The sequence below is a fragment of the Amblyomma maculatum genome, chromosome 8 (assembly GCF_055883805.1).
Source record: "Amblyomma maculatum isolate TAMU_Amacu chromosome 8, ASM5588380v1, whole genome shotgun sequence".
Taxonomy (NCBI): domain Eukaryota; kingdom Metazoa; phylum Arthropoda; class Arachnida; order Ixodida; family Ixodidae; genus Amblyomma; species Amblyomma maculatum.
The window spans coordinates 73,879,128-73,902,500 of record NC_139351.1 but is presented as its reverse complement, the minus strand read 5'-3'; the positions used below and the strand labels follow the sequence as shown (position 1 = coordinate 73,902,500).

Below are 23,373 nucleotides of genomic sequence, written 5' to 3'. Positions count from 1 at the left end.
CTCCGCCAGCACCACAATTTAAACGCGTCAATTCTTCGGCGGTCAGCCTTCTTCACAGTCAAACTCTCAAATCCATGCATCACAACTGGAAAGACCATAGCACCAGTTATACGGATCTTGGTTGGCAGACTAATGTCTCTGCTCTTTACTAGGCGGTCAAGGCTAACCATGGCTTTCTTTCCCAGAAGCCCGCGGATGCGCGGCATAGCGTTCGCGCAACGCGGGTCTAACGACGCTCGCCAGTGAGTGCTCCCGCTTCATTGATGACTACCACGACCACGATGAATTCTCTAAGAGGCTACGACCCGACGGAGATGGACTTCAGTCATGTACCAACATCCCAGCAGCAGCTGATGCCCCCGCAGGATCTCCCGAAGGAAGACAACAGCCATGGCTGGAACATATTGTCCCGGCGCAACAACGACAGAGCGGCGCAAGCTAAATCCACGCCTCCCAAGGAAGAGCAGGAGAACAAAGAACACCGAGAGCCTCCTGCACCGAGACCTCCGCGTCTACCGAGTCTCAGGAATTTTCCATACAAAGTCATCATCCGACCTAAAACCACGGTGGATCTGCAATCTGTGGCTCCACGCTCCTACGATCTCGAATTAGGGATCCAAGCAGCCCTCAACACCCCTCTACAAGAAAAGCCAACGCTGCGCGTTGTTAGCCAGCAGAACATTATAATGGTGTGTACTCACTGTGAGGAAGACGCGTTCCGCCTCGCCAAGCTTAACTGTCTGCACCTCGACGGCAAGAGTATAACGGTCACCGCCTATGTTGCCTTGCCAGAGGATGTCTGCAGGGGTGTCATACATAATATCAAGCCTGAAGTGAGTGATGACTCTATCTTCCAAGACGTGTCCTCACCCAGCCATACCATCCTGGGAGCGCGCCGACTGGGCAAGACTACGTCGGCAGTCATCGTCTTCGCCTGGCAGAAGGTGCCCTTCACGGTCAACTACGGGTGGTCAGAGCGCCGCTGCTAAATCTACCGGAAAACAAGGGCGGCTTGTATCAACTGTGGAACGCCAGGTCACCGAGCAGATGTCTGCCCGAAACCCAACAGGGCTGCTTGCCAAACCTGTGGAACGCCGAGTCCAGATGAGATGCACGAGTGCACACCCGTTTGCGCGCTGTGCAAGGGCCCGCACAAGACTTATGCAAGAGACTGCATGCAAGGAGAAATTCCAGAGACCGCTGAACAAGAACGCTAGTGCCGCGTCATCAAACGCGGCATCAACAACGAAACTTGAAGATGAAGAAGATAGGAGCAGGCCAAGGCAGAAGAAGCAGCCTGCACAGCGACACAGAGGAGCGTCGTCATCAGTCGCCCGCTCTCGTTCCGCCTCCCGCGGCCGTTCCAGCTCAAGACGCCGGGCAACAGGCTCCACCCAGAACGCCAGTCACGTGGAGGCGGGTAAAGAACAAGGGAAGGAGAACCTCATCAAGACCGCCGGGGCGCCGCAGAAGACGTCCTCGGGTCAGCTTTCAGATTCAAAGGTGAGCTTTGCAGAGTGGCCTCCCCTCCCTTCGTCCTCCCCTCAGAATAACACGGAGTTGGCAGCACTCAAAAAGGAGATAGAAAGTCTGAAAAAACAAGTCAGTGCTTTAACAATCCAAAACCAAGAGCTTAAGCGAGCTACTACTAACGCAATAACCCCGGTAACTCAGCCGACTCCTCAAAACCAAAAACAGCAGGTAGTACCTAGCTCCCAGCCCGCCTTAGGCGAGGTCTATCAACAAATTATCCAAGAACTGAGGTCCTTCAAGGAGGAGTTTCAAGCTTTTCCAATTTACGTGAACGCCCAATTCCAAGAAATTCGAGAGCAGATTGCAAACAACCGACAATACACGGAGACGACAATTTCTGCACTTCGGAAGGAACATGCGTATAAAAGACAAAAGTCGAAATTCGCTCGTACAATGCAAGTGGACGAGCCATCCGATACGGATTCAACATGCCAGCCAAACCTAGAGTAAATATCTGGCAGTGGAACTGCCGGGGATACAGGAGAAAGCAGGCTGCTCTAAATCTACTTATATCTCAGGAGTCTGACCCACCGGCAGCTATCCTAATTCAAGAACCCCACTTAATACCTATTAAACTCCAAGACTATGTCACTTACCAGCACGACCAGTTAACTGCCACGTTAGTGCACAAATTATACGCTGCCATATTGCACGGCCCTTTCGAGCCGGACATTGCGCACTGCTATATAACTATTCTTCCTCTCCAAAGAAGAGCGGCAAGCACGCACATATTGAATGTATACAGCCCTCCTAAAGACAGGCACGCAAAATTGGGTTCCCTCATAAAGAAATTTCTGACCTTAGTGGGCCATTCCCCCTGCATGATTGGGGGCCACTTCAACGCACCACACCCTTCATGGGGCTACCCGGCAGCGACACCAAAAGGCAGAAAACTGGAAGAAGTAGTGACGCAAGAAGGGTTATCGACCCTCACCGATCCCCCTTACCCTACGAGGCTGGGAAACAGTGTCAGTAGAGATACGTGTCCTGATCTGACGTTCACCAAGAACATACAAAGCGCCATTTGGAAGAATACCGAACAGCACCTGGGAAGCGATCACTTCATACTCTCTCTGGAGATAAGCACAAATGCGTGCAAGCGCAAAATAGGTATCGCAAGAGTTACGAACTGGGACAGGTGGAGAAAGGCCCAGACATCTCCTGCAAACCCTATTACCGACCTAGAGGAATGGGTTAAAGATGAGGTGCACACTTTGAAAGCCTTTACAAAAGAGGTCTGCACGACGGAGGACTGCCCAGCGGTCGATCCGCACCTTCTACATTTATGGGAAGCGAGGCACTCATTGACGAAGAGATGGCGCAGACAGCGGCTTAACCGCAAACTCAAGAAAAAAATAGAGGAGATAAACAAAAAGGCAGAATCCTATGCCATATCCTTAGCCAGTCAGAACTGGAATTTGCTCTGTGATGGTATTCAGGGTAAGCTAGGGGTGTCAAAGACTTGGAAGCTCCTACGTGTCCTAATCGACCCCAGCAGCAGCAAGTCGGCCACTAAAGACAGGCTCACGAAGATCGTACACGCCACCCCGGGTACGGACACAGAGTTGATGGAAAAGCTCAAGACCAGGTATCTGTGCACGGACCAAGTCGTGGAACAGCCGGAGTATTCTGGGCTGCCGAATCCCGAGCTGGACATCCCACTCACGAAAGAAGAAATCAAAGCAGAAATCGCGGCCATGAGAAAAAATGCAGCTCCAGGTCCAGATCAGATTACAGCGAAGCTCTTATTTAACCTCAGCGATGACACCATCACCTCGCTGGTGGAATGCTTCAACGAGCAGCATTGGGCTACAGGAACGTTACCAATATCCTGGAAGACAGCCGAGGTTCGGTTCATTCCGAAGCCGAACAAACCCCTTAAAATGGATAATCTAAGACCGATATCGCTGACCTCGTGTTTGGGGAAACTCATAGAGAGGGTCATCAACACGAGACTGAGTAGATACTTAGAAGATAACAACCTCCTACCTAACACTCAATTCGGCTTTCGCCCACACCTATCAACACAGGGCGCCCTGTTGTACTTGTACAAAGACCTCCTTGAGACACCTCCCAAGTCACAGACAAGGGCCATCCTGGCACTTGATTTGAAAGGAGCGTTCGATAACGTTCTACATAAAAATATCCTGCAAAGCCTCGCCGATACCAACTGTGGCGCAAGAACCTACAACTATATCAAAAACTTCTTATCAGCCAGGCAAGCCACTATAAACTTCGGTGGAATAAAATCAGATCTCATCACTCTAGGCCCGAGGGGAACTCCGCAAGGGGCGGTACTGTCACCCCTCTTGTTCAACTTAGCTATGAACGATCTACCAGGCCTTCTTTGCGAAATTCCCGGCATCAAACACACATTGTATGCGGATGATATCACTGTCTGGTGCAACTCGGGGAGTGACGCCGAGATCGAGGAGCGTCTTCAAGCAGCAGCGGACACGGTGGCCCGGTACGCCAGGGAGAGAGGCCTCCAGTGTGCGCCGGAAAAGTCCCAGTTGCTAATTCTGAAGAACCCGAGGACACCCCCAGCACAGAACATCTCGGTGTATATAGAGAGCCACCCAGTACAGAAACCCACGGAGATCAAGATCTTAGGGCAGTATATCCCGCAGGGGTGACAGAACACCACCACAATGAAGAAGCTTACAACATCCACGAGCAAATCCTCCGGATGATACATCGTATCCGAAATAAACACCATGGCATGAAGGAAAGGGACACCATCCGCTTAGTGCAAGCTTTCGTGATCTCGCGGATAATCTACGGGACGGCATTCCTTAACCTCTCCAGGTCGGAAATTGAAAAGTTGGAGACACTCATCAGGAAAGCCTACAAGACGGCCCTGGGGCTACCGAACTCCACGCCAACGGCCAAGCTCATGGCTCTAGGGGTACATAATACCCTCGAAGAGATGTGGGAAGCACAATGGCTCTCACAACTCAATAGGCTCGCACTTACAACACCCGGCAGAGAACTGCTCGAGAAGATCCATGTTAATCAGCCTTATACAATTGACCAAAGGGAAGAGGTCCCACGCGATGTGAGAAGACGCATCAACGTGTAAGACGCATCAACGTGTACCACATTCCGTGGAATATGCTTCCCGCATATAACATCGAGAGGAGGATAGCAAGAGGGGAAGCCCTGCAGAAGAAATGGGACAAGCAGACTAACACCCTTTACGTGGACGCAGCAGGACCACAGAATGGCGTCATGACTATTGTAGTCTCAACGCCTGCGGGGTCGATGGTGAACTGCGCCTCGGTGAAAACATCTAACCCCACTCACGCAGAGGAGGCAGCTATTGCATTAGCTGTAGCATCTAACCCCAACGCCGTTGTGCTCACTGATTCCCAGATCGCCTGTCGCAACTTCAATTACGGATTAATTCATAAGTCAGGGTTGTCATTGCTAACTAAGCACCCACCCAACCAAGCATCAACCATCTGGTTTCCCGGTCACCTGGAACTACCAGGAGGAAACGAAGCTGCTCACAGGCATGCCCGAGCTCTTCTATACCGGGCGTCTCCCCCTGATGACCATGAAGGGTGCCGTGACCTGATAGGTTTAGCAGTGTATGCTGACAATCTCGCGCCATACAGAACAGCCAGAAAGGAGTACCCAACACCACACAAATCCCTCAATAAGTTAGAAGAAACATTCTTTGGAGACTACAAACCAACACATCCCCAACACCAGCTAAATTACACCTGTGGTACCCTACACTATACTCTCCGCAGTGCCCACACTGTGGAGAGGTAGCTAACCTCTACCATATGGTGTGGGCATGCCAATTTAATCCCTTAGTTGACCCCATTCCCAACCCCTCGGAGGAGCAGTGGGAGGCTATTCTGTTCAGCGATGATTCTGACCGTCAGCACTGGCTGGTGGGGAGGGCCAGCGCAGCAGCAGCAGCCAATGGACTACCGGACTAGGCGGCCCACCCACATGTTCTGAAAATACTGAATAAATAAAGATGTTTTCAATCAATCAATCACTAAATGTGGCGCATGTGAGTTCAGCATGGGTATGGTTTGCGAAACATTAATGGTACCAGACCAGCATGAGGCAGTTGACAGGTGATACACTTGTGCAGTCGAATGATTAGGCAGAGTGTAGTCACGAGGACATAAGGCATGGCTGAATTTGAAGGCGGGGATAGCCGAGGATTCATTATAGACCTGAGAGGGTTAGAGCTCAATCTGGCCTTCTAGTATCATGTAATCCCGAGGCAGACAAGCTGTACCTAAACCACGGTCATATTTTTTCATCTTGGTTGTAGCTGAAATTCATACCAAGTTTTGATTGTCTTTCCCCAGAATATATCTTTCCATTTTGTGCTAAGGACTATAAGTAAAATATAGAGGCACAAATAGAATACTGAAGAAGGCAGAAAATGGAAAGCCCTCTGGGAAAATTCCGCAAAGGGGAGGGGAACAATTACTGTCTCTTCAATATTTTGTTCCCTGTGAGAACACCCTCTCCTGATGTTCATTTTCCTATATTATCTTTAAACACCTGGGCCCGCTTGCACGTACGATCTTAAAACTGTCTTAGCTAAGTGCAGACTTAACTTAGTCTAAAGGATAGGAAGCTAGCATGACCGCTTAAGACTGGAGTCGAGACGGGGCTTCAGTCCTGGCTTAAATAAGTCGCTTGCACGATTACGACTCTAGTGCTGTCTTAGTTAAGACACGAGGACGCCAGGTATACCTCAGTGAAGAAATTAGGGAAATACAGTGATGCGCTGGCCCCGTCACCGCTGTAAGATGTAAACATTCCGTCAGTCTTGCGCTGCGTAAAATCCGTGCCATTTCTTTTTGCGGCTTAATATTGTGTTACGAGGTAAAATGCCCCAATTGGCTCTTGAGGATATTCAGGGAAGCCATTCTGGTGAACACAAGCCGAACCGAAGCGTCCGGAACCCGAGCCGTCTTAAAGAAGGCTGGTCTTACTAAAGACACCGTTCATGTCTGGACTTAGCTCGACCTTTATCCTGCAAGCCGGCCCTGTTTTCACATTTTTTCCTGGAAAGACATGCGGCTTGATTTGCATGAATAACAACATATTCATAGAATGCAAGCTTCCGGGGGGCAAAGACAGCACGAATATCAGAGAACAGAAGTCAGAACACCCTCCATGAATATAGCAGTTGAGTTGCTTTTACGGGAGACAACGTAAACACATTAAATTTCGACATAGCCTCAGCGCTTGTCGCAGGAACTGAGCTCTAGTTTACCATTCCGGAAGAACTGCTACGATAGAGTATTCGTGACATAATATGACACTGCTGCGAAAGGGAGCGGTGAGATTGACAGTCATTTGAGAGAGGCAAAAAGGCTATGTCTGGAGTGGAAGCCCTGAGGATCGACGGACTTGATTTACACAGCGGTTCCTATTTGGATATTTTTTGGATAACATATATTTGGATAACCTCTTTGGATATATATATATATAAATATATATATATATATATATATATATATATATATATATATATATATAGTAAAAGAAGGCTAGGTCGAGACGGCGAGGTCGTGACGGCAAGGACAGCGAAGCCTTGTCTAGCGTTTCAATCCGATCACGAACCCAGACGCGCGCCGGAGCCGGCGCCGCGGGACGATGATGATGGTATGTACAAATGAAAGAAGAAGATCATGGCATGTACAAATGAAAGAAGGTCCACAGAAGGCTCACACAATCTGCCCGGGGGGTCGGAAGCGGCCAGCCTGGCCGCTCCTAACTAACCGATGTACCGCGGCGCACAAACGGTTTCAAGCGAGAAACATGAACAATTTCAGTTCCACGGTGACGTCGATCGAGAAGTTCCTTTTGGAAGCACGAGGGATTCACGTGAAGTGTTAGTGGCCACTACTGTCGCTGAGCCGTTGGAGAACATCACAAGGCTAGACGGGAAGGCGATACCGCGTGCAAGATGACGATACGATGGTGCGATGAGTACATCCCCGTCACTGATGTGGTCAGAAGCAACGGTAAGCAGTTTTTCGCACTGAGGAGGCAAAACAGTATCAGCGGCGGCAACGAGGGGATGATGTCGTTCAGAAACTTCAGATGAAAAATTGCTGTCTGTCATATGGATAACACGGTCGCCACAAGAAATTAACGCCGAAGCGGTTGACGAAAAATCCCAACCAAAAATCATCTAATGCGCACATGGAGAGAGCACAGCAAACTGCACATGATGGCGGACGCCGTCAATAACTACTCGTAAGGTGCACTTTGCTAAAGGGCGCAAAGGGACGTCATTGGCTCCACGGAGTTCAGGCCCATCATATGGTGTCGTCACTTTTCGCAAACGGTAGCACAAATCAGCGTGAATGACAGAAATTGCAGCTCCTGTATCAATGCTTCGACCGGTAATCCTTCAGCGAAAACAGAAATCACATTATACGGGCGATCTCGAGGACTTTGGGTAAGTTCGTAGAGTGCAGTTTGACCTCCGGAAACAGCAACGCTTAGTTTTCCGGATGGCGGACATTGAGAGTTGTTGCGGGTCGGACAGGGGAAACTGAGCGGCGGTATGGGGATAGGGACCGGCGTCGGGATGCATGGGTTACACGAGGCTCAGACGAGGATTCTACAGGCGGGGATGATCTTCGAGGTGGGCTTGGAATAAATCGGCGTTGATAATATGACGTTGAAGGCATGTCACTTTCGAAGGTATCGTAACCACGGCGCTCATTCTGGAGGCGGCGACGACAGAAGCGGGATATATGTCCTCTAATGCCACAGTATTAGCAAACTGGTCGGGAGGGGAGCCAAGGTGCGTAAAAGGGTGGTGCAGGTTGAGCCGTCGCTATTGCACTGACGTGATTGTAGGTTGGTGCCGGTCGGGGCGGGGGAATCAAAGGAGGAGGGGATGCTGCGACGTGCGCGTAAGTCGGTTGGGTGATTGTTGTCAGCCTTCTTTGATGATGCTGCGGAGACCGGCGTCATTAGATGTTGCGGAAGAGTGGTCGCACCCGTGTCGACAGACAGGCTTGAGGGCCTGGAGCTCCTCGCGGATGATGGCTAGAATAAGTGCCCGCAGATCGAGATCAGCATAGGTCGGGCCAGTAGCGTTGGCGGGCTGCAATCGGGAGGACTGCAGCTGGTCGATGCGTTGGCAGGTCGTAATATTGGAATCAATAGTTGAAGGATTTTCAGCAACTAGGATGTTATACGCCACAGAATTGATTCCTTTCAAGACGTGGTGAACTCGTTCAGGTTCCGCCATGGTGGGACTAATACGCCGGCAGAGTGCAAGTATGGCCTCTATGTAAGACGCATATGACTCATCAGGACCTTGAAGGCGTGAAGCGGGCTTGGTCTTCGCGATCTCAGTCCGAACTGCCGGGTCGACGAAGCACTTTCGGAACTGCTGTTTGAAGGTGGGTCAGTAAGTTGTGTGGGGCTCGCAGTTGATGAACCAATTCCTGGCGGCCTCAATGGGGTAGAAAGAGACGTTGAGAAATTTCAGAGCATCGTCCCACCGGTTGTAGGTACTTGCAGCGTTCATAGGTGTCAAGCCAGCCGTCGACGTCTTCATCGCGACGACCAGCGAACAGCGGCTGGTCGCGCTGTCGTGTGGGCGCAGTCGGAGGGGGTGGTGCAGCCGAGGTAGAGGGTCCGGCCTGTTCGTGGGTACTGTCGGTAGACATAGCGATGGTGGCAGTTGCTAAACGGCGACCGGAACGTAGCTCCAGCGAGAGGCAGGGCCAAAGGCCGCAAGGGGATCAAATTTCACCTCCACCACTTGTAAAATAAGGCTAGGTCGAGACGGCGACTTAGTGACGGCAAGGACAGCGAAGCCTTGTCTAGCGTTTTAATCCGATCACGAACCCAGGCGCGCGCCGGAGCCGGCGCCTCGGGACGATGATGATGGTATGTACAAATGAAAGAGGAAGATCATGGCATGTACAAATGAAAGAAGGTCCACAGAAGGCTCACAATATATACCTTGTGTAGCAGCTAAATGTACCAGATTTTCGAACGTACCTCGTGCATGCAGGGCTCATTGTAGATCTGCAAAGTGCAAATACCCTGACCAACAATGGTAGTGCATTTCCGATAAGCATCTGAAATTCCTAAGCCTCGATGCCTTTCAAAACGTATTTGATTCAATCCGCCGCCTGCATGGATGCGTCCACGGAAGTGCACACATACACGAAATTTACGTAGTTGACGAAGGATTTTTCTTACAGCTTGATTCCTGTTTGGCGCGCAGCTGGGGCGGAGTTGGGCTTCTTTAAAAACAAAGTGGTGAAGTCTGATTAGTGATTTAGCAAACACATTCTTGCAAAGTATATTACGTAAGACACCAGCGTTTTCAGTTTTATGCGTTGTCCCATCTGTTGTGGCTGCTTACCTGCTCGTAAGTCAGCGATTCCTGCACATCGTGACGCTCGGAGTCACTAAAATGACCAGGTTGCACTGTGCGAAAACGCTGGGCAAAGGACAGGTGAAAGTGAACGAACAGTAATTTCTGATGTCAGTGTTCGCAGTTGATGTGATAGCCTGTCGGCGGATCTCCAGGGCGTAAGCCGAAGGTGCTACCCATACCAAGCCACGTGGTTTTTGCACATAAAAAACAGGCTGGTGAATATCTTGTATACGGATAGCCCTAACACTGCAGTAAACGGTTCCATCTTGCGCCATGCGTTCAGGTTGCGAGTAACGCGGGTGCCAATCTTGCTCTTTACAATACATATAGATCGCGATAAAATAACATATTTGGATATTAGCAGAGCATGCATCAACGTTTACATTTCGCAAAAAGAAACGTTTTATATTCCCCGACGTTTCGATCGCGGGACAGATCTTTTTCAAGAGTGATTTGCCTGCACTCCAGCTTTTCCCTTTATTGCGTTGGGCTAGTGAAAACATTAGAGAGTAAACCCAGGGAGATTTAACAACAAAACTTTGTAGGTAAATACCTAGAACTATCTTAGTTGCGGTAGGAAATGATATCCTCTACGCCGTGGGAACATAGAATCTGGCCTATCTACCTTCCTCTAATAGAAAGCAACACCTTAGGTTGATTTAGCACGCAAACAAAAATTGCCAACAAGCCAGCCGCCAAAGGTGGCAGTATATTTATTTCGCACAAATATGATTACATTCAGGACGACAAATGTGAACGCAGCAACCAAACGTTTAAAATAAACTCATCAGACCCTAGCGCCACACACCTTCTGTAAACTATATAATATAACGTATATGTGGTGTAACTCAAACTTACCATTTGTTCCTTTTTGGAATGTCAAAATCCCACACTTCTGCTCATGGCTCCAGGATTCCAAGGTATATGGAATACCTGGCTTTCCTGCGTGAAAGCACAGAATTACTTTCTCGCACCTAAGAAAATCGGTGTGCCATTTTGTCTTTCTCGTCATATGTGTTCTGCTCTTTCCTTTGCTAAAGTTTATTCATTGCTGAGTGTTCACGATTAGAAGAAATACTCTGCCAAAATAGAATCAGCTAGATATCATTAAAATTCCACAGTGAGGAGCTATGAATGAATTTGGGAAAACATGCTCTATGTTTTCCAACAAAGCTTGGGGCACAAGTGATGGGAAGGAGGTTAAGCATGCAGAACTGGTTCTTACACTGATTTTCAAAAAACTAGAAGAATAAGTTGGAGGTCGAGCGGATACAGTAAGATCTCAATAATTATAAGACATAAAATATCCCCATTCAGATAGCATCTTTGGGTGTTCACTGAATTTATAATATATTAAAAGGTCTGGGCGGACTCTATTTATAATATCCTTAGCCTCTAAATAAATTTATTATTAGGGCTGGCTTGAGCATTTCAAGCCAGCCATAAGTAAGCGCCTGTAACCATCTTTCAGGTGAGAGCAAATGTCCTGCATAACAAATGATAGCAAAAAATATTTTCTAAAATTTAGAAAAACAGCAAATGTGGTGAAAGAAGTAAATGAAGAGCAACAACTCATTTCACAGGATAAAAGTAACGTGGTAAAAGGAAATTAAATGCTGACCAGTGCCACACGAGCCTTGCCTTCTAGCACAAGATATGGCCGCTAACAGGTTGGTGCTCTGACAATGCTGTAACCGAACTAATGTCTGTCTGCGGACGCAGTTTATCACTAATGCGCACATAAAACACTATGAATTGAACAAAACAGAAGATGAATATATTCTCACCTTTTTCCTTGCTAACTGTTAGCTTCGCAAAACTGCCGTCCTCGGAAAGTGTGCCATATAGTTTTTCCGATTTCCTATGTTAAAATGAATTTAGTGAAAATATAAATAATTGTGTGAGATTTAATTGAAATTGTACGCTAAAGATTACATAATTTTGAATTTTTGCATGTGACCGCTTTCAAAAGCGCGACCATTCCTTTGGGCTCAAAATGGCGTTTTGGGCAAAATGTTGTATACAGTCAAGCAGCGGAGTTTCACGCATCTTCGAACTTTAAAAGCATAAATATATGACTTTAAGAAGCTTTCACACGAGTGGTAAATAGAGCCCTTCATTTCCTTACACTTTTAAGATCAGCAGTATAGAGATCTTCTTCTAGTGAAGTGATGTCATAGACAGCAAGGAACTGTTCCCGCACAGCTCGCTCTCTCCCTTTCAAACACGTTAGGCGTAACGTTGACTATAGTACAAAAAAATTAGCTCACCGCTATGGCAGAGGGAGATGCTGCGGACCACGCGCTGGTTAAATTACACGCAAGGAAAATAGTAATGACAATGCCTGCCTGGACACCTGCCAATGTGAACCAGTGGCGGAGCACCATACCTAAAAATTGGATATTTGAGTTGGAATCGCACTGGCACAATGTTGCAGGTTAAATTCGGCATATAAAAACTATCATTCAACAATTGGCCATTCGTCGGGATATAAATATTTGCAAAAACTGAAATATTTTTGTCACACTTTAATTGGTGTCGCTTATTGGATTTCTACTTACACCACGTTTGAGAGCGTTAGCTCTACTAAGTTGATTTGCTACAAATAGCGCGTTTTAATGCACCTGCTACCTCATGCATTCCACGGATGGCGGCACGTACTTGTGTACTGTATGTTGTTTTCTCTGGCTTTGTACAGCAAACATCGACAAACATCGTAATGCCCAGGCACGACAATATGATATCGCCGCTCGTACTCACCTCCTGTGCAAAACGCCAACACACTATGGCATCATGCAGTGCAATTTGTTGTCTTCAATTTTTGAATGCAAGACACATTCACGCTGTGCACTGAACACCATCATTATGAGTTCCATCTTTGCCGCTCATTTGTTATACATAGCTTATATATAGCTTCAGTATCGGGGTCTTCGGATCTCAGGCCTTTTCGCCCCGCATAGGACGCTACTTTCCATCTCAACAAATAATAAATCGGCACTTTGACAACAATAAAGTAATCATTTTTACGCTCCTCTTTCTTAATAATTCCTTAATGCCACTCAGCGACGCAATATTTGACGCATGCATCTAAATACACTCCTGACTGATTCTTTCTTTCGCACATCAAACAATCTCATGCATGGCCGAGTAGTCTTTAGCGCTATGCTTATTTAGAATACTGCGTTTTATCCAGTCCCGTCGAAATGCTGTACCCCCATGTGCCACATCACTCTCACCCAACGTGGCGGGCTTGGCTAGCCTCAAATCAGCTGAAGAATATGGTGACCATGGTCGCCCAGGCTAAACATATTCACTGTGCTTGATACTGCATCTCAATAAATTTTTCTTTCTGCCCTATGCACCAAACACGTGCTCCATTTAATCATATAAAGAGGTCTAATTCGCAACAGGCAGGCTTCGAGCCCGCCGAATATGTCCAAATGTATGCACTAAGTACCTCTTTACGGCATGTGACAAAAACAGCGCGATGTCGAATCTCGTCTCGGCTTTATTGAGGTTTAGCCTCCTCATGAGAAAGTGGTCTTGAGTAGTAATTATTTACGAAAATAATTTATCTGAATAACATTGGACTACTAGCTCAAAATCTGCATTAAGTACGTGCCACAATATTGGAATTTAGAAAATATGCTCAATTTATAAGTGTCAACTAATAAATACTTTTACCTCTATCATATAGTCCGCTTTGTGCGCCAATAAAATCAAAGCTTAACAATCATTGTGAAACAAGCTTTCCTTATATATTAAATTTTCATGTCTTAACACATGTGTATAATAACAAGTACTGAGCAATTCGTTACGCTTTTCTGCTAAATTTATTTTACCCACTGGTGTCCTCAGAAATTTTGCTTCTGTTGCCTAACTCTCTGAGTCACAATGTTTTTAGGACCGCCAAAACTCTGAAAAACTTTATGTTGAGTTAGTCAAAATTTTATTATAATATTTTAATAAATAAGCCAAACCGAATTAATGGGAATACTAAAGAGAACTCAATATTGTTTCTCGCATTTTGCAGTCTCTTTCAAGCTCTTGTTTCTTAAGAATAAGTTACTTCATCGATAGCAATGAAGTAATCAGGAAAGGCTGGTGTCCTAATTTGTGTATAATATAACTCCAATACCGGCTGCCCAAGATGAAATGCATGTCAGAAGCATAGTTTTGCTCACTTAGTTATGATTAAAGTGATTCTGAATGCGCAGGTAACCGCCATACACATTTACAGTTTTCGTCTCCTCAACAGCCTTGCCATAGTCATTTGAAATCGGTAATATTCGGGCAGCCTGCTCTCACATGTCTGGCTCCATCTATGGGGTCGTTCCATATGTGAGTACCCGGTTTCATTCATAGGCGTTTCAGACAGTTTTTGGATAAGGCGAGGATGCAAACAAACCATAAATTGAGTTTCGATAAATGAACGTTTAATCTTTACGCCTGATTTAAAGATGCTAATAACTACTAAGGACAAAATAATGAACGCGTATAACGTTCAGGAGAGGGCACAACAATTGGACAGCCTGCAGCGTTTTGCGCCTTTCTCGGCATAAAAGGTATAACAAATAAAATTGATTTGTGCCAATGGGAAATATTTTGCACTCACCATTGTTCTCCAACTTTATAACCTTGGTGAAATTCATAGTTGTCCTGTTCCAGGGAGTCTTTCTTGGTGTAAACACATTTGTGCTCCTTTCCATCTGTAGAGTACGTGTAACTGCGCTTCACGATCCATATTTTCTGCTCAGTCTCCAAAGCCTGTGCAAGAGACCATCAACAATAACTCTGCTGTGCAGTACCGATTGTCACAATAAAGCGCAATTAGCACTGCAGAATATGAGACAGTCACGAGTGAGCCCGTTGATATACATTGCTGTCAAAACGTGGTCTGTTCGAAAAACGCTGCTTTAACATTTAAAAATTTTCTTAACCACCAGAAATAGGTTGCAGAAATAAGTACTCAACCTAACTTATGGCAAAAGAAAGAATACATTCAAAGTATAAATTCCTACCTTTATTTGAAGATACTGACGGACAGCAGACAAGATGACTTCCTTATTTTCTAAAGTGCAGCTTCTTAAAGTGTACCCCTCAACACTATCCGCCCATTATTATTGTGCTTAATACGTACAAAGAGACAGTTCGAGTTAACTGGCATAACAATGCGTTATATAAAGCATTGTTATGTTATATACGCAGGGCAGAAATCGTAATTATGTTTCCAACGCATAGGAAAGCCGAATATAAACTGCCTATATGCTGATGTCTTTTATTTATGCTTCCAAACAAAACTCATGACTCCTGAACGCTCTTTGAACACCCGAATACCCGAATTAGGTGTCCTGTGCAACGGGCGGCCACATTCACTGATAGTGAGCAGGCGCCGCTAAGTTTACTGAAATAAAGTAAAAGCATGTCAACGGCCACCGAGGTCGACCAATCACCGATCGAATGTATGAACATCAATAAACTATGGGGCCAGAATTCTGTCATAATATATTGTTTAGTTAGGTAATACGATATGCTACCTGAACTGCTAGGTTTGGATCCTGATTAACGACAAGCACAAAATCTAAGTTTGGCATATAAGAGGACAAGAGAAGCTTTGCTTTTAGCACTTTATCAGGAAAGACACAAATAGAGCAACACCCCTCATTTATGATCGAAGTTTGCATCCAAGGTTTCTTTGTACGCTCCTTGTCAGTATTCACATTACCACAAAATATGTCCCCGAATAATGGGGATGGAATACACTGGATAGAGAATCTGTGATTTGAAATATACATCAATCAGTATCTTCTGGTTTTCTGTCATGAACATGATCTTCAAATTTATAGCTCTCAAAAGCAGGACAGATGCCTCTGATGTTGGATCCACTAACAACGTTGTGTGGAGCTTTAATCATTTTATTCTAGTGAAGTCCTTATTTTTTACTGAAGTCTCCTCGTCGTGTTGCCTCTATAAATTGAATATTCAGTCATTTTACGAGAATATCCGCAATCTTTCAATGGCATTGTATGCCACTCGACGTCTACATCTTGATACGAGCTCGAAAGTAATATGATGGCATTCGTTCCCTTACCCACTTTTCTTCTCCCTGTCCATTAATATTACACATATATTGTTACTGTTGATGGTCCTATTTCTCAATTTTGAAGGCACAGTTTATTAAGAAAAGGCGATGCTTTTGAAGCAGCATTTTGTTTTTCAGAGTGCGAAATTTTTACTAATCGCCCCTCACCGCATATCGCTAATGTGCTTGACAGATACATCATAAGAGAGAGTAAAGGTTTGCGTGAACAAATGTTCAGTTTAAACAGATTCGATAAACCATAGGTATCTAGGGAGAAAATACGCAAGCCCCCCCCCCCCCCCCCAAAAAAAAAAAAGCAACCTGAAAGTTCTCGAAAAGGAGGCGTAGTCACCCGTCTCGTAAAAAAAAAAAATTGAGATACACATGTTTAATGGTATGCGTGATAGTGTAGGCGAACTCACGACATATAAAGCTTCTTTTTAAAGAAGTCATAGGGACGTGGCTGCGTAGCTTAGGCGAGGTGCGGTGGACATGTCATATACTAAGGTTGATACTTATTCCACTTTCTTACACAAATGAGCAACCGTCGTAGGCTGTTCTTCCCAACTTTCTGATATGATGTGATCTCATTTAGTAGCAAAACCACCAAATAATCTCTGCCTGGCCATGCCAACTGCTAGCTCCCATTTTTCAGGGTCCTTTGACGCTATCGCGTTGAACGTACCTTGCGTGATTACGGACTCAATAGGTATTTTGATTACAATGACATCGCGTTTTTTGTTCCCGGCAATGTGAAAATCGGTTACGAAGAGAAAAGAGTCGATAAAATAAGAAAATCACGTTTATTGTTTGCTCCAGTGCGATTCCTCCGAGTCGGCTCGTTTAGGGACTAAATCAAACAGTTGGTAACGCTAGGTAATTTTAAACTTTTTTTTATTGTGTCAGTTTTTTTTCACTGTTGTGCTTATAATTTTTTTTATGTGCAGTAATAACCGCTTCAACTGCTCTACTCAATGTGTTGGTGTGTTTTGTACCTTGTGCTTTCATATATTTTTTTTAATTTTATATAAATGTGTCACTCCTGCTTGCACGCTCATCCTGCATTATGTTCAAATAATAATAAATAAATAACTGAATTAGCAAACAAAGTGGGGTGCGAGGTGTCCAAGTACCCCTCAGCATCCGGCAGGTTAAAACGATCGGTGATACCACAGATCCTATTCATTCTTTTAGCTATATGTTTATGAACGGGAAGAGAGTTTGCAGAGCGCTACAAGCGGGGGACCTTTACGAAATGACAACTGTTACAGAGAATCTGTTCTTTAGCGGCATTTTACACCACGCTGTTAGCCGGACCTGGTTTTCATGTTAAACACACATACCCGCCGCCATAGCTTTCGCCTCACATTCGGTTCAGCAATGCTGAAGTCCTCCATTCTAAAATGGTTTTCAATTAACAGGATGAGCTTGGACAGGGACTCGTAAACTACATTATCATCAATGCGCAGATACCAAAAATTGCCTCATCAAAATATCGTTTTAATTATTTTGCTTTAGAGGCTCAGATCTGTATTTTAGCCACGAGATATATTTGTATCCAATTCCACTCCTCATTATTCGTCGTAAACTTCTTTCCCTTTCGAGACTTGAATATTTGTTTGATCGATATAATTGAAATCTAGTTCTATTTTGTCGCTTTAGCTCAAAATCCTGGTTCATGTGGAATTTATCCAGTGAATTACTTACCTAGACAAAGTATTTAGCGAAACGCTCATGATATTAGTTATTCTTTATTGATTCTTACCCGCGTCACTGCCAACCCAGGTCTCCGCACACCTCTTATAAAGACGGAATGTTTCTTACTAGAGAGATCAAGCCTCTGGGCTTGATCTCTGCCAACGTCTGCCAACTCTGCATCGTTGCTACGCCAGAGATTTGAAGAGCAAGATGCTAACCTGCCTCAGGATTCCGTAGTAGTGTACGTAGATGGAAGCCTGCAAGGCTGTGAAGCCAAAACGGCAATCCACTGTCCACGGAGGCCTAGCCTGAATCAGACAACTACGTTTCAGCTTTCGGAACCACTTACATCTTTCTGCGTTGAGCTTGTGGCAGTTCAAGAGGCACTCTGCTCCGTGACTTCTATAACTATGCTCCCTACAGCCCACATTGTAATCCGCACTGACGCACTTGAAGCAGTACGTCTGCTCCGACGTGTCAGCCGCTGCCCTAAAATTTGCCAGGACATCCACCAGCTTGCGGCGCGCATCCCACAGTCAATACGCATTGAGTGGGTCCCACGGGATCTGCTGCCTTCCCAAAGTCAAGCTGATTTTGCAACCCGCCTCGTGAACCAAGACGCATCAATCCCGCAGCTTCTCGAAGTCGACGACGCTACCCTCCTTTTGTCAAGAAAGGAGCACCTCCGGCGCCGCACACGTGCACTTATCCCTCCGTGTGCGATATCCCTTCCCCGCGGTCTCACCCGTGCAGAGGAGGTTGCGCTTAGGAGGATCCGGGTCGGTGTTGCCCTTACACCAGCTGTAACTAGGACGTGGTCATACTTCCAACACTTATATCCTCGCCCAGGATGCCCGATCTGTAACAACGAAGATGTCGAGGCCGACATCCACCACTTGCTGTGGGACTGCCCAGCACTCAAGCCAACACGATTCCGGCACCTGAGAATAGCTGGCCTTTCAGCAACCAATCCTGCCTCATACGTCACTTGGACGCAGGGACCTCATCATCGCTCACTTCTGGACTTCATAAAATCAGCCAACCTTTTTCCATTCATTTAATCATTTATTCATCCTTCATCTCATAACCTACTGATGCCCTGAGGCAATAAATATCGACTTAAAAAAAAAAAAAAAAAAAAAAAAGCCTCTGGGCTTGTTTCCCCTCGTCATTTGGGATTTTATTATTTTTCTTTAGATGTGTACGGTGTCTGGGCAGCCACAGCAGGTGTTCGCACAATAACGGCAATATTCCAAATTTCTAAACATCTAGATGATGGCATTCTAACGTATAAATCTGGGCCCCATAAACAAGGCGCAGTTGAAAATTGAACTCGTTAGCCTCAAATTGGTCGGATTGTTGTGCATTATATGGACAGACTGGCAGGAGTTTCAAAATCGTACCACTAATTTCGGAAGAAACGGCTAGATTGGAGCTTAAAAAACCGTTAACTCTGGATTCCGAGACCTAAAAATGTAATTTATTTATGCGAATATTACCCCGCAATGCCCAAGGGTGTCATAGCAGGAGGGTTACCCAAAAGTAACATTCGTACGTCTTGACTGCAGTGAGGCATTATATTTTTCGGGTGGTGTTTTATAAAATTGGATGCGTGCAACTTTAAATTTGTGTGTGAAATTACAACGCCTGATTAGAGCAGGCTTTATCGATTTATAAAAACGTTTTTTGAGGAGTAATGTAAAGTAGACATTTGTTCTTGGCTCTTCGCTTTTGAAACTAGAAAGCCATGATTTCTTTGGCTTATATGCTTCATAAAAGAGAGCGAGCACCTGATGCGTTAGGCAGTGAGAAGCATTTAGGAGTTTTCGCCACATAATTTTTTGTTTTAGTTTCATTAATTGATGTTAAGCAGCAGGAGGTGATATTTTATTAGGTACTGCAATATTTATTGTTCGGCACTGCAAATGGAGAACTACCTGGCATTTATGAATTCCTGGCACATATCAGGCACACCTGTTCCAATTTTAAAGAAACGCCTTGAAATACTCACTATTGAAATTCCTAATCATTGCTCGGCTTGTGGCCAAAGTGACCACTGTTAGCAAAACATTTACCTACTTGCCGATTCGCCACTTTTGATAGTAGATTTAGGGCAGTAGTTGATTGCCTGGCACTGTTGCCATCCCGTAAATGAAGCTTGCGCGCTGAATCATTAGGTAAATTTTTGTAACAAATTGAAAGTGTATGGCAGGTTCTCAAGATCTGACAACGCATCTTACGCTTAACATTCCTGTTGAAGTTATTTGATAATATTGTATACTTTATTAGTTAATTGAGTACGATGGTGTCATTAGAGGTTGGCTGTCATAGAAACACTATGGAGGGTGTGATTATGGGAAGAGGAAGCTAGGATGGAGCGAGGGAGCTATAAAAATAGCATGTATTGCGGAGTCGGAGAATAGCGTTAGAGGCCTATGATCAAATATGTTCTTCACTCTTCTGTACTTAAACTTCTGTTTTATTTTCTTTATTGTTGCTATTGTTTAGCAGCAGCATGCACACAATTAGTTGAAACGGAAAAAGACAATTTTTAGCCGAATCATCCTTACGGGAGAAAAGCATTAATCATGTGCGCAGAATGTAATGTGCCTATTTCAGTGCAAAACGTAACTCTAATTTCTCTTGAGGTTCATGTAAAGAAAATATTATAACAGACGAAAATACCAAACAGATCAATGCGGTAACTTCTGCCACAGCAGCGCGCTCCTCACACGGAATAAAATAATTGTAGGCGAATATCTCACATCATGCTGTACAAAATAACGATTTCATCCTGCTCTATAAATAATTAGAAAACAAATTCATTGGCGCTGGACGCAAATATTAGAGGGTGAAATTATTCCAAAACCTAAAATAGTATGTGAGAAAGGGCTTCGGCGTACGCTGAGATATGATTCCTAGCACGGACTGAAAAGTTCTCGATCATTCACTAAATAAGACTATTCCTAGTAACCTTAAATGGTCTTAACATTTATTTGCACAAAAAAAAGAGAAATTACATCATCCAAATAACTAGAAGCAGCCTGAAAATGTTTGAAATCTGCTAATTGGTCTTTATGTCTGCCACCGTTCGAAATTTGAAGAAAATAAGAATATTTTCTTGTATGTAATCAGATGCAGAAATTAGATTCGCTAATTCCCCTTCATTGTATTGAAGATAAAAAAAAAAGCAAGGATAAAACGCTTATTTGTACAAAGGCATTACAACACTTAACAATACAATTCACAACCTGCTTGTTATTTGGATATCTTGCTTAATAATGAGCATAGTAGTAAATAGGTTGTGAGACGTTGGTAGATTTTTGGTGTGCAGCTTTGAAGTATGTTTTCAGTTCATAATAAGAATACCACTCATTGCAGTGGCACTGTCCTTCTGTCATTTGCCGGAGGATGTGAGTACCATGAGCGCACATGCGGTTTTGCGGTTTTGTAGACGTTGTTTGAATCGAATCGAACTACTATATCAGTCTCTTGTGCGCGATGTATTCTCAGATTAAAGAAGGGCTCTTTACAGAAATATCCTGAGCCCTGCACAGCGGTGTCATTCAGCCGGTTTATCCAATCGGAATGTTGAACCAGACACATAATGACAACAAGCCGGCTTGCTTACGCAGCTAGAGCGACTCAGAATAATCACGCTATATTTAGTTTAAATACACATGCATATAAATCACATTCTACCAACACTTTAGCAAAGTCTTCCATGTTCGTTAATGTTCAATGTTTTACTGGAAATTACTTTCCTGTGAAAAGTCAATGTTTTTGAACAGCTGTATGATTTATTTACTTTATAAGGGTTGCGATATATAAATAGGTAGAAAATACATCACCCTGCGGAGATCCTCTTTAGTTGTGCTATAAGCAGCACAGGCAGTGACACCTATTACGAGCAAAAAAGCAGCACCAATAGCGTTCATGTTTACCAGAAAATTGCAGATGGCCACGGTAATGGCTGGTTTAGTGCAGTAAACGAAGAAGCACTCGCTTATATACGTTTACTTCGCGCGTCAGCGTTCAATCATATTTATCATTGTAACAGCTCATAACAGAGTATCTATTTGCCTGTCACTTCATTTGTCATTTGATTTTAATTTACATAGAGTGGAGAGATCCATTACAGGTTGCGTGTTATATATTTCAGCGTCATGAAAATGAAAATAATTTGTTATTTTAAAACTTAATTGCTTAAACGGAATACACATGTCGAACTGTGGAAAACGCTAATTTCAAAACGATTGCGGACGAAATTGGACAACACGCGTTTAATAAATTTTCAGCCTAAATGGTTCAAATGTCCTTGTAGCTAGTTCTGCCATGTTTTAGTACAGATGTTCTTCCTTAGCAACAGCGGCCTCAAATGTATTACGCATGACTATCGTATTTGCTATGCAGTGGGTTTTATTGCTTAGAAGCAATTACCTCTATTTTAAAGGTAAATGGTATTGAGTGATTATGAATTAGGCGGCTGGGTAAATTATCTTTGTACTCGCTAATTATATGACAATCAATGGATCTGAATAAATAAATCCAAAACATCAATCCTCCAAACCATCATAGGAGAGACAATTGGCGCAGATATCAAAGTTATTAAAGCAGCGAAAATGCTCGGCATAAGGAAGTATATTATGAGTAATTGAGCATCGTATAGAGCACTGGTTTGCAGTCGTGGATGTACCGGGAGCTCTTATTGACAAAGTGCAATAGTGGGGGACCTGTTGAAACCCGGAAAGGGGTCATGATTGTGTCCTACGATTTTGTTATGAGGACTTTTATCACAGTTCTGGCGTTAGGTCTAGGAAAGGAGATTAGTGCAAGGCGCAAGTGGCCTCGAAAGAGGCGCAGTTATTAGGCGGCGCGCCACGGGCCTGAGAGGACGTGGAGAAAGAGGCGACTTGTAGGAGCCGGTATGCATGCAGCTGGAAGGATTCGACTGCACTAAGAACTCGCCGCTCATCGATCGACATCTGAGAAGGATGGCTTTGTGTCCCCGTCCAGCATTGCATCCGGAGCTGGAGTCTCAGCGGTGCCGGCCTCAACGAAAGCCGTATACGCTAAATATGGCCGTCTGTTGCGATCAGTCGTTAAAGCAATCTCTGGAGTCTCTTTCGCTAGAGAAACTACCGCCGGTTTCGAACCACTATGTTTTTAACCCTGCGAAACTACGAGCCAGACGTATTGTGCGGCACCTTATTTTGTTGTGGCAGTTTCGAGGATATCCTGTAGATTCCCATTTCAGGAACACTGCTCTGGAGATCAGCCATGTGAAGAGAAAATTGGCCTAACTACAATAGAGATCTATCTGATAAGCATAAAAATGTGTCAGTATCAATACTAGAAAGATAGTGAATATCGCCTAGTAGAAAACTAAATTAGTAGAAAACTAGTAGAAAACTAAAAGAAAACTAAAACAAAATAAAGCATCCGGGAGGGTGAAAAAATCAGTAGTGCAGAGAAATCAGTGGTTCTTCCTATAAAAAAGCACGTACCTAAAAGAGAATTTGAAACAAATAAATCAACTGAGAAAATTAGCTAACTGATCCTTCCAGGCTGCTAATTTGCTGAACGACAAAAGGGAGATTGTGCAAGCAATATGCGCGCCTTGCATTCGGACCGCTTCAGAACAGCGAGACCAATTACA

At 44.7% G+C, this 23,373-nt stretch overlaps 1 protein-coding gene across 1 annotated transcript; it reads right to left on the bottom strand.

Moving 5' to 3' along the window:
- Positions 1–6,486: 6,486 nt before the first annotated feature.
- Positions 6,487–21,682, bottom strand: LOC146181522 (uncharacterized). Its single transcript, XM_084575799.1, has 5 exons — positions 21,566–21,682; positions 14,550–14,701; positions 11,722–11,795; positions 10,793–10,876; positions 6,487–6,578 (listed from the first exon to the last, which is right to left on the bottom strand). Exons 1-5 carry the CDS (start codon positions 21,650–21,652, stop codon positions 6,487–6,489), a joined length of 489 nt encoding a protein of 162 aa, XP_084431925.1. The 5' UTR covers positions 21,653–21,682.
- Positions 21,683–23,373: the final 1,691 nt, after the last annotated feature.

What these genes read in the sequence shown, in the direction of transcription:
- LOC146181522 (XM_084575799.1), bottom strand. Translation starts at nt 21,652, where the DNA reads ATGAACGCTATTGGTGCTGCTTTTTTGCTCGTAATAGGTGTCACTGCC. An exon ending in TATAAAGTTGGAGAACAATG is followed by an intron (nt 11,796 to 14,549) that starts GTGAGTGCAAAA and finishes ATTTTAACATAG; the next exon opens with GAAATCGGAAAAACTATATG. An exon ending in ATTCCAAAAAGGAACAAATG is followed by an intron (nt 6,579 to 10,792) that starts GTAAGTTTGAGT and finishes ATGTCTTTCCAG; the next exon opens with GAAAAAATGTGAAAACAGGG.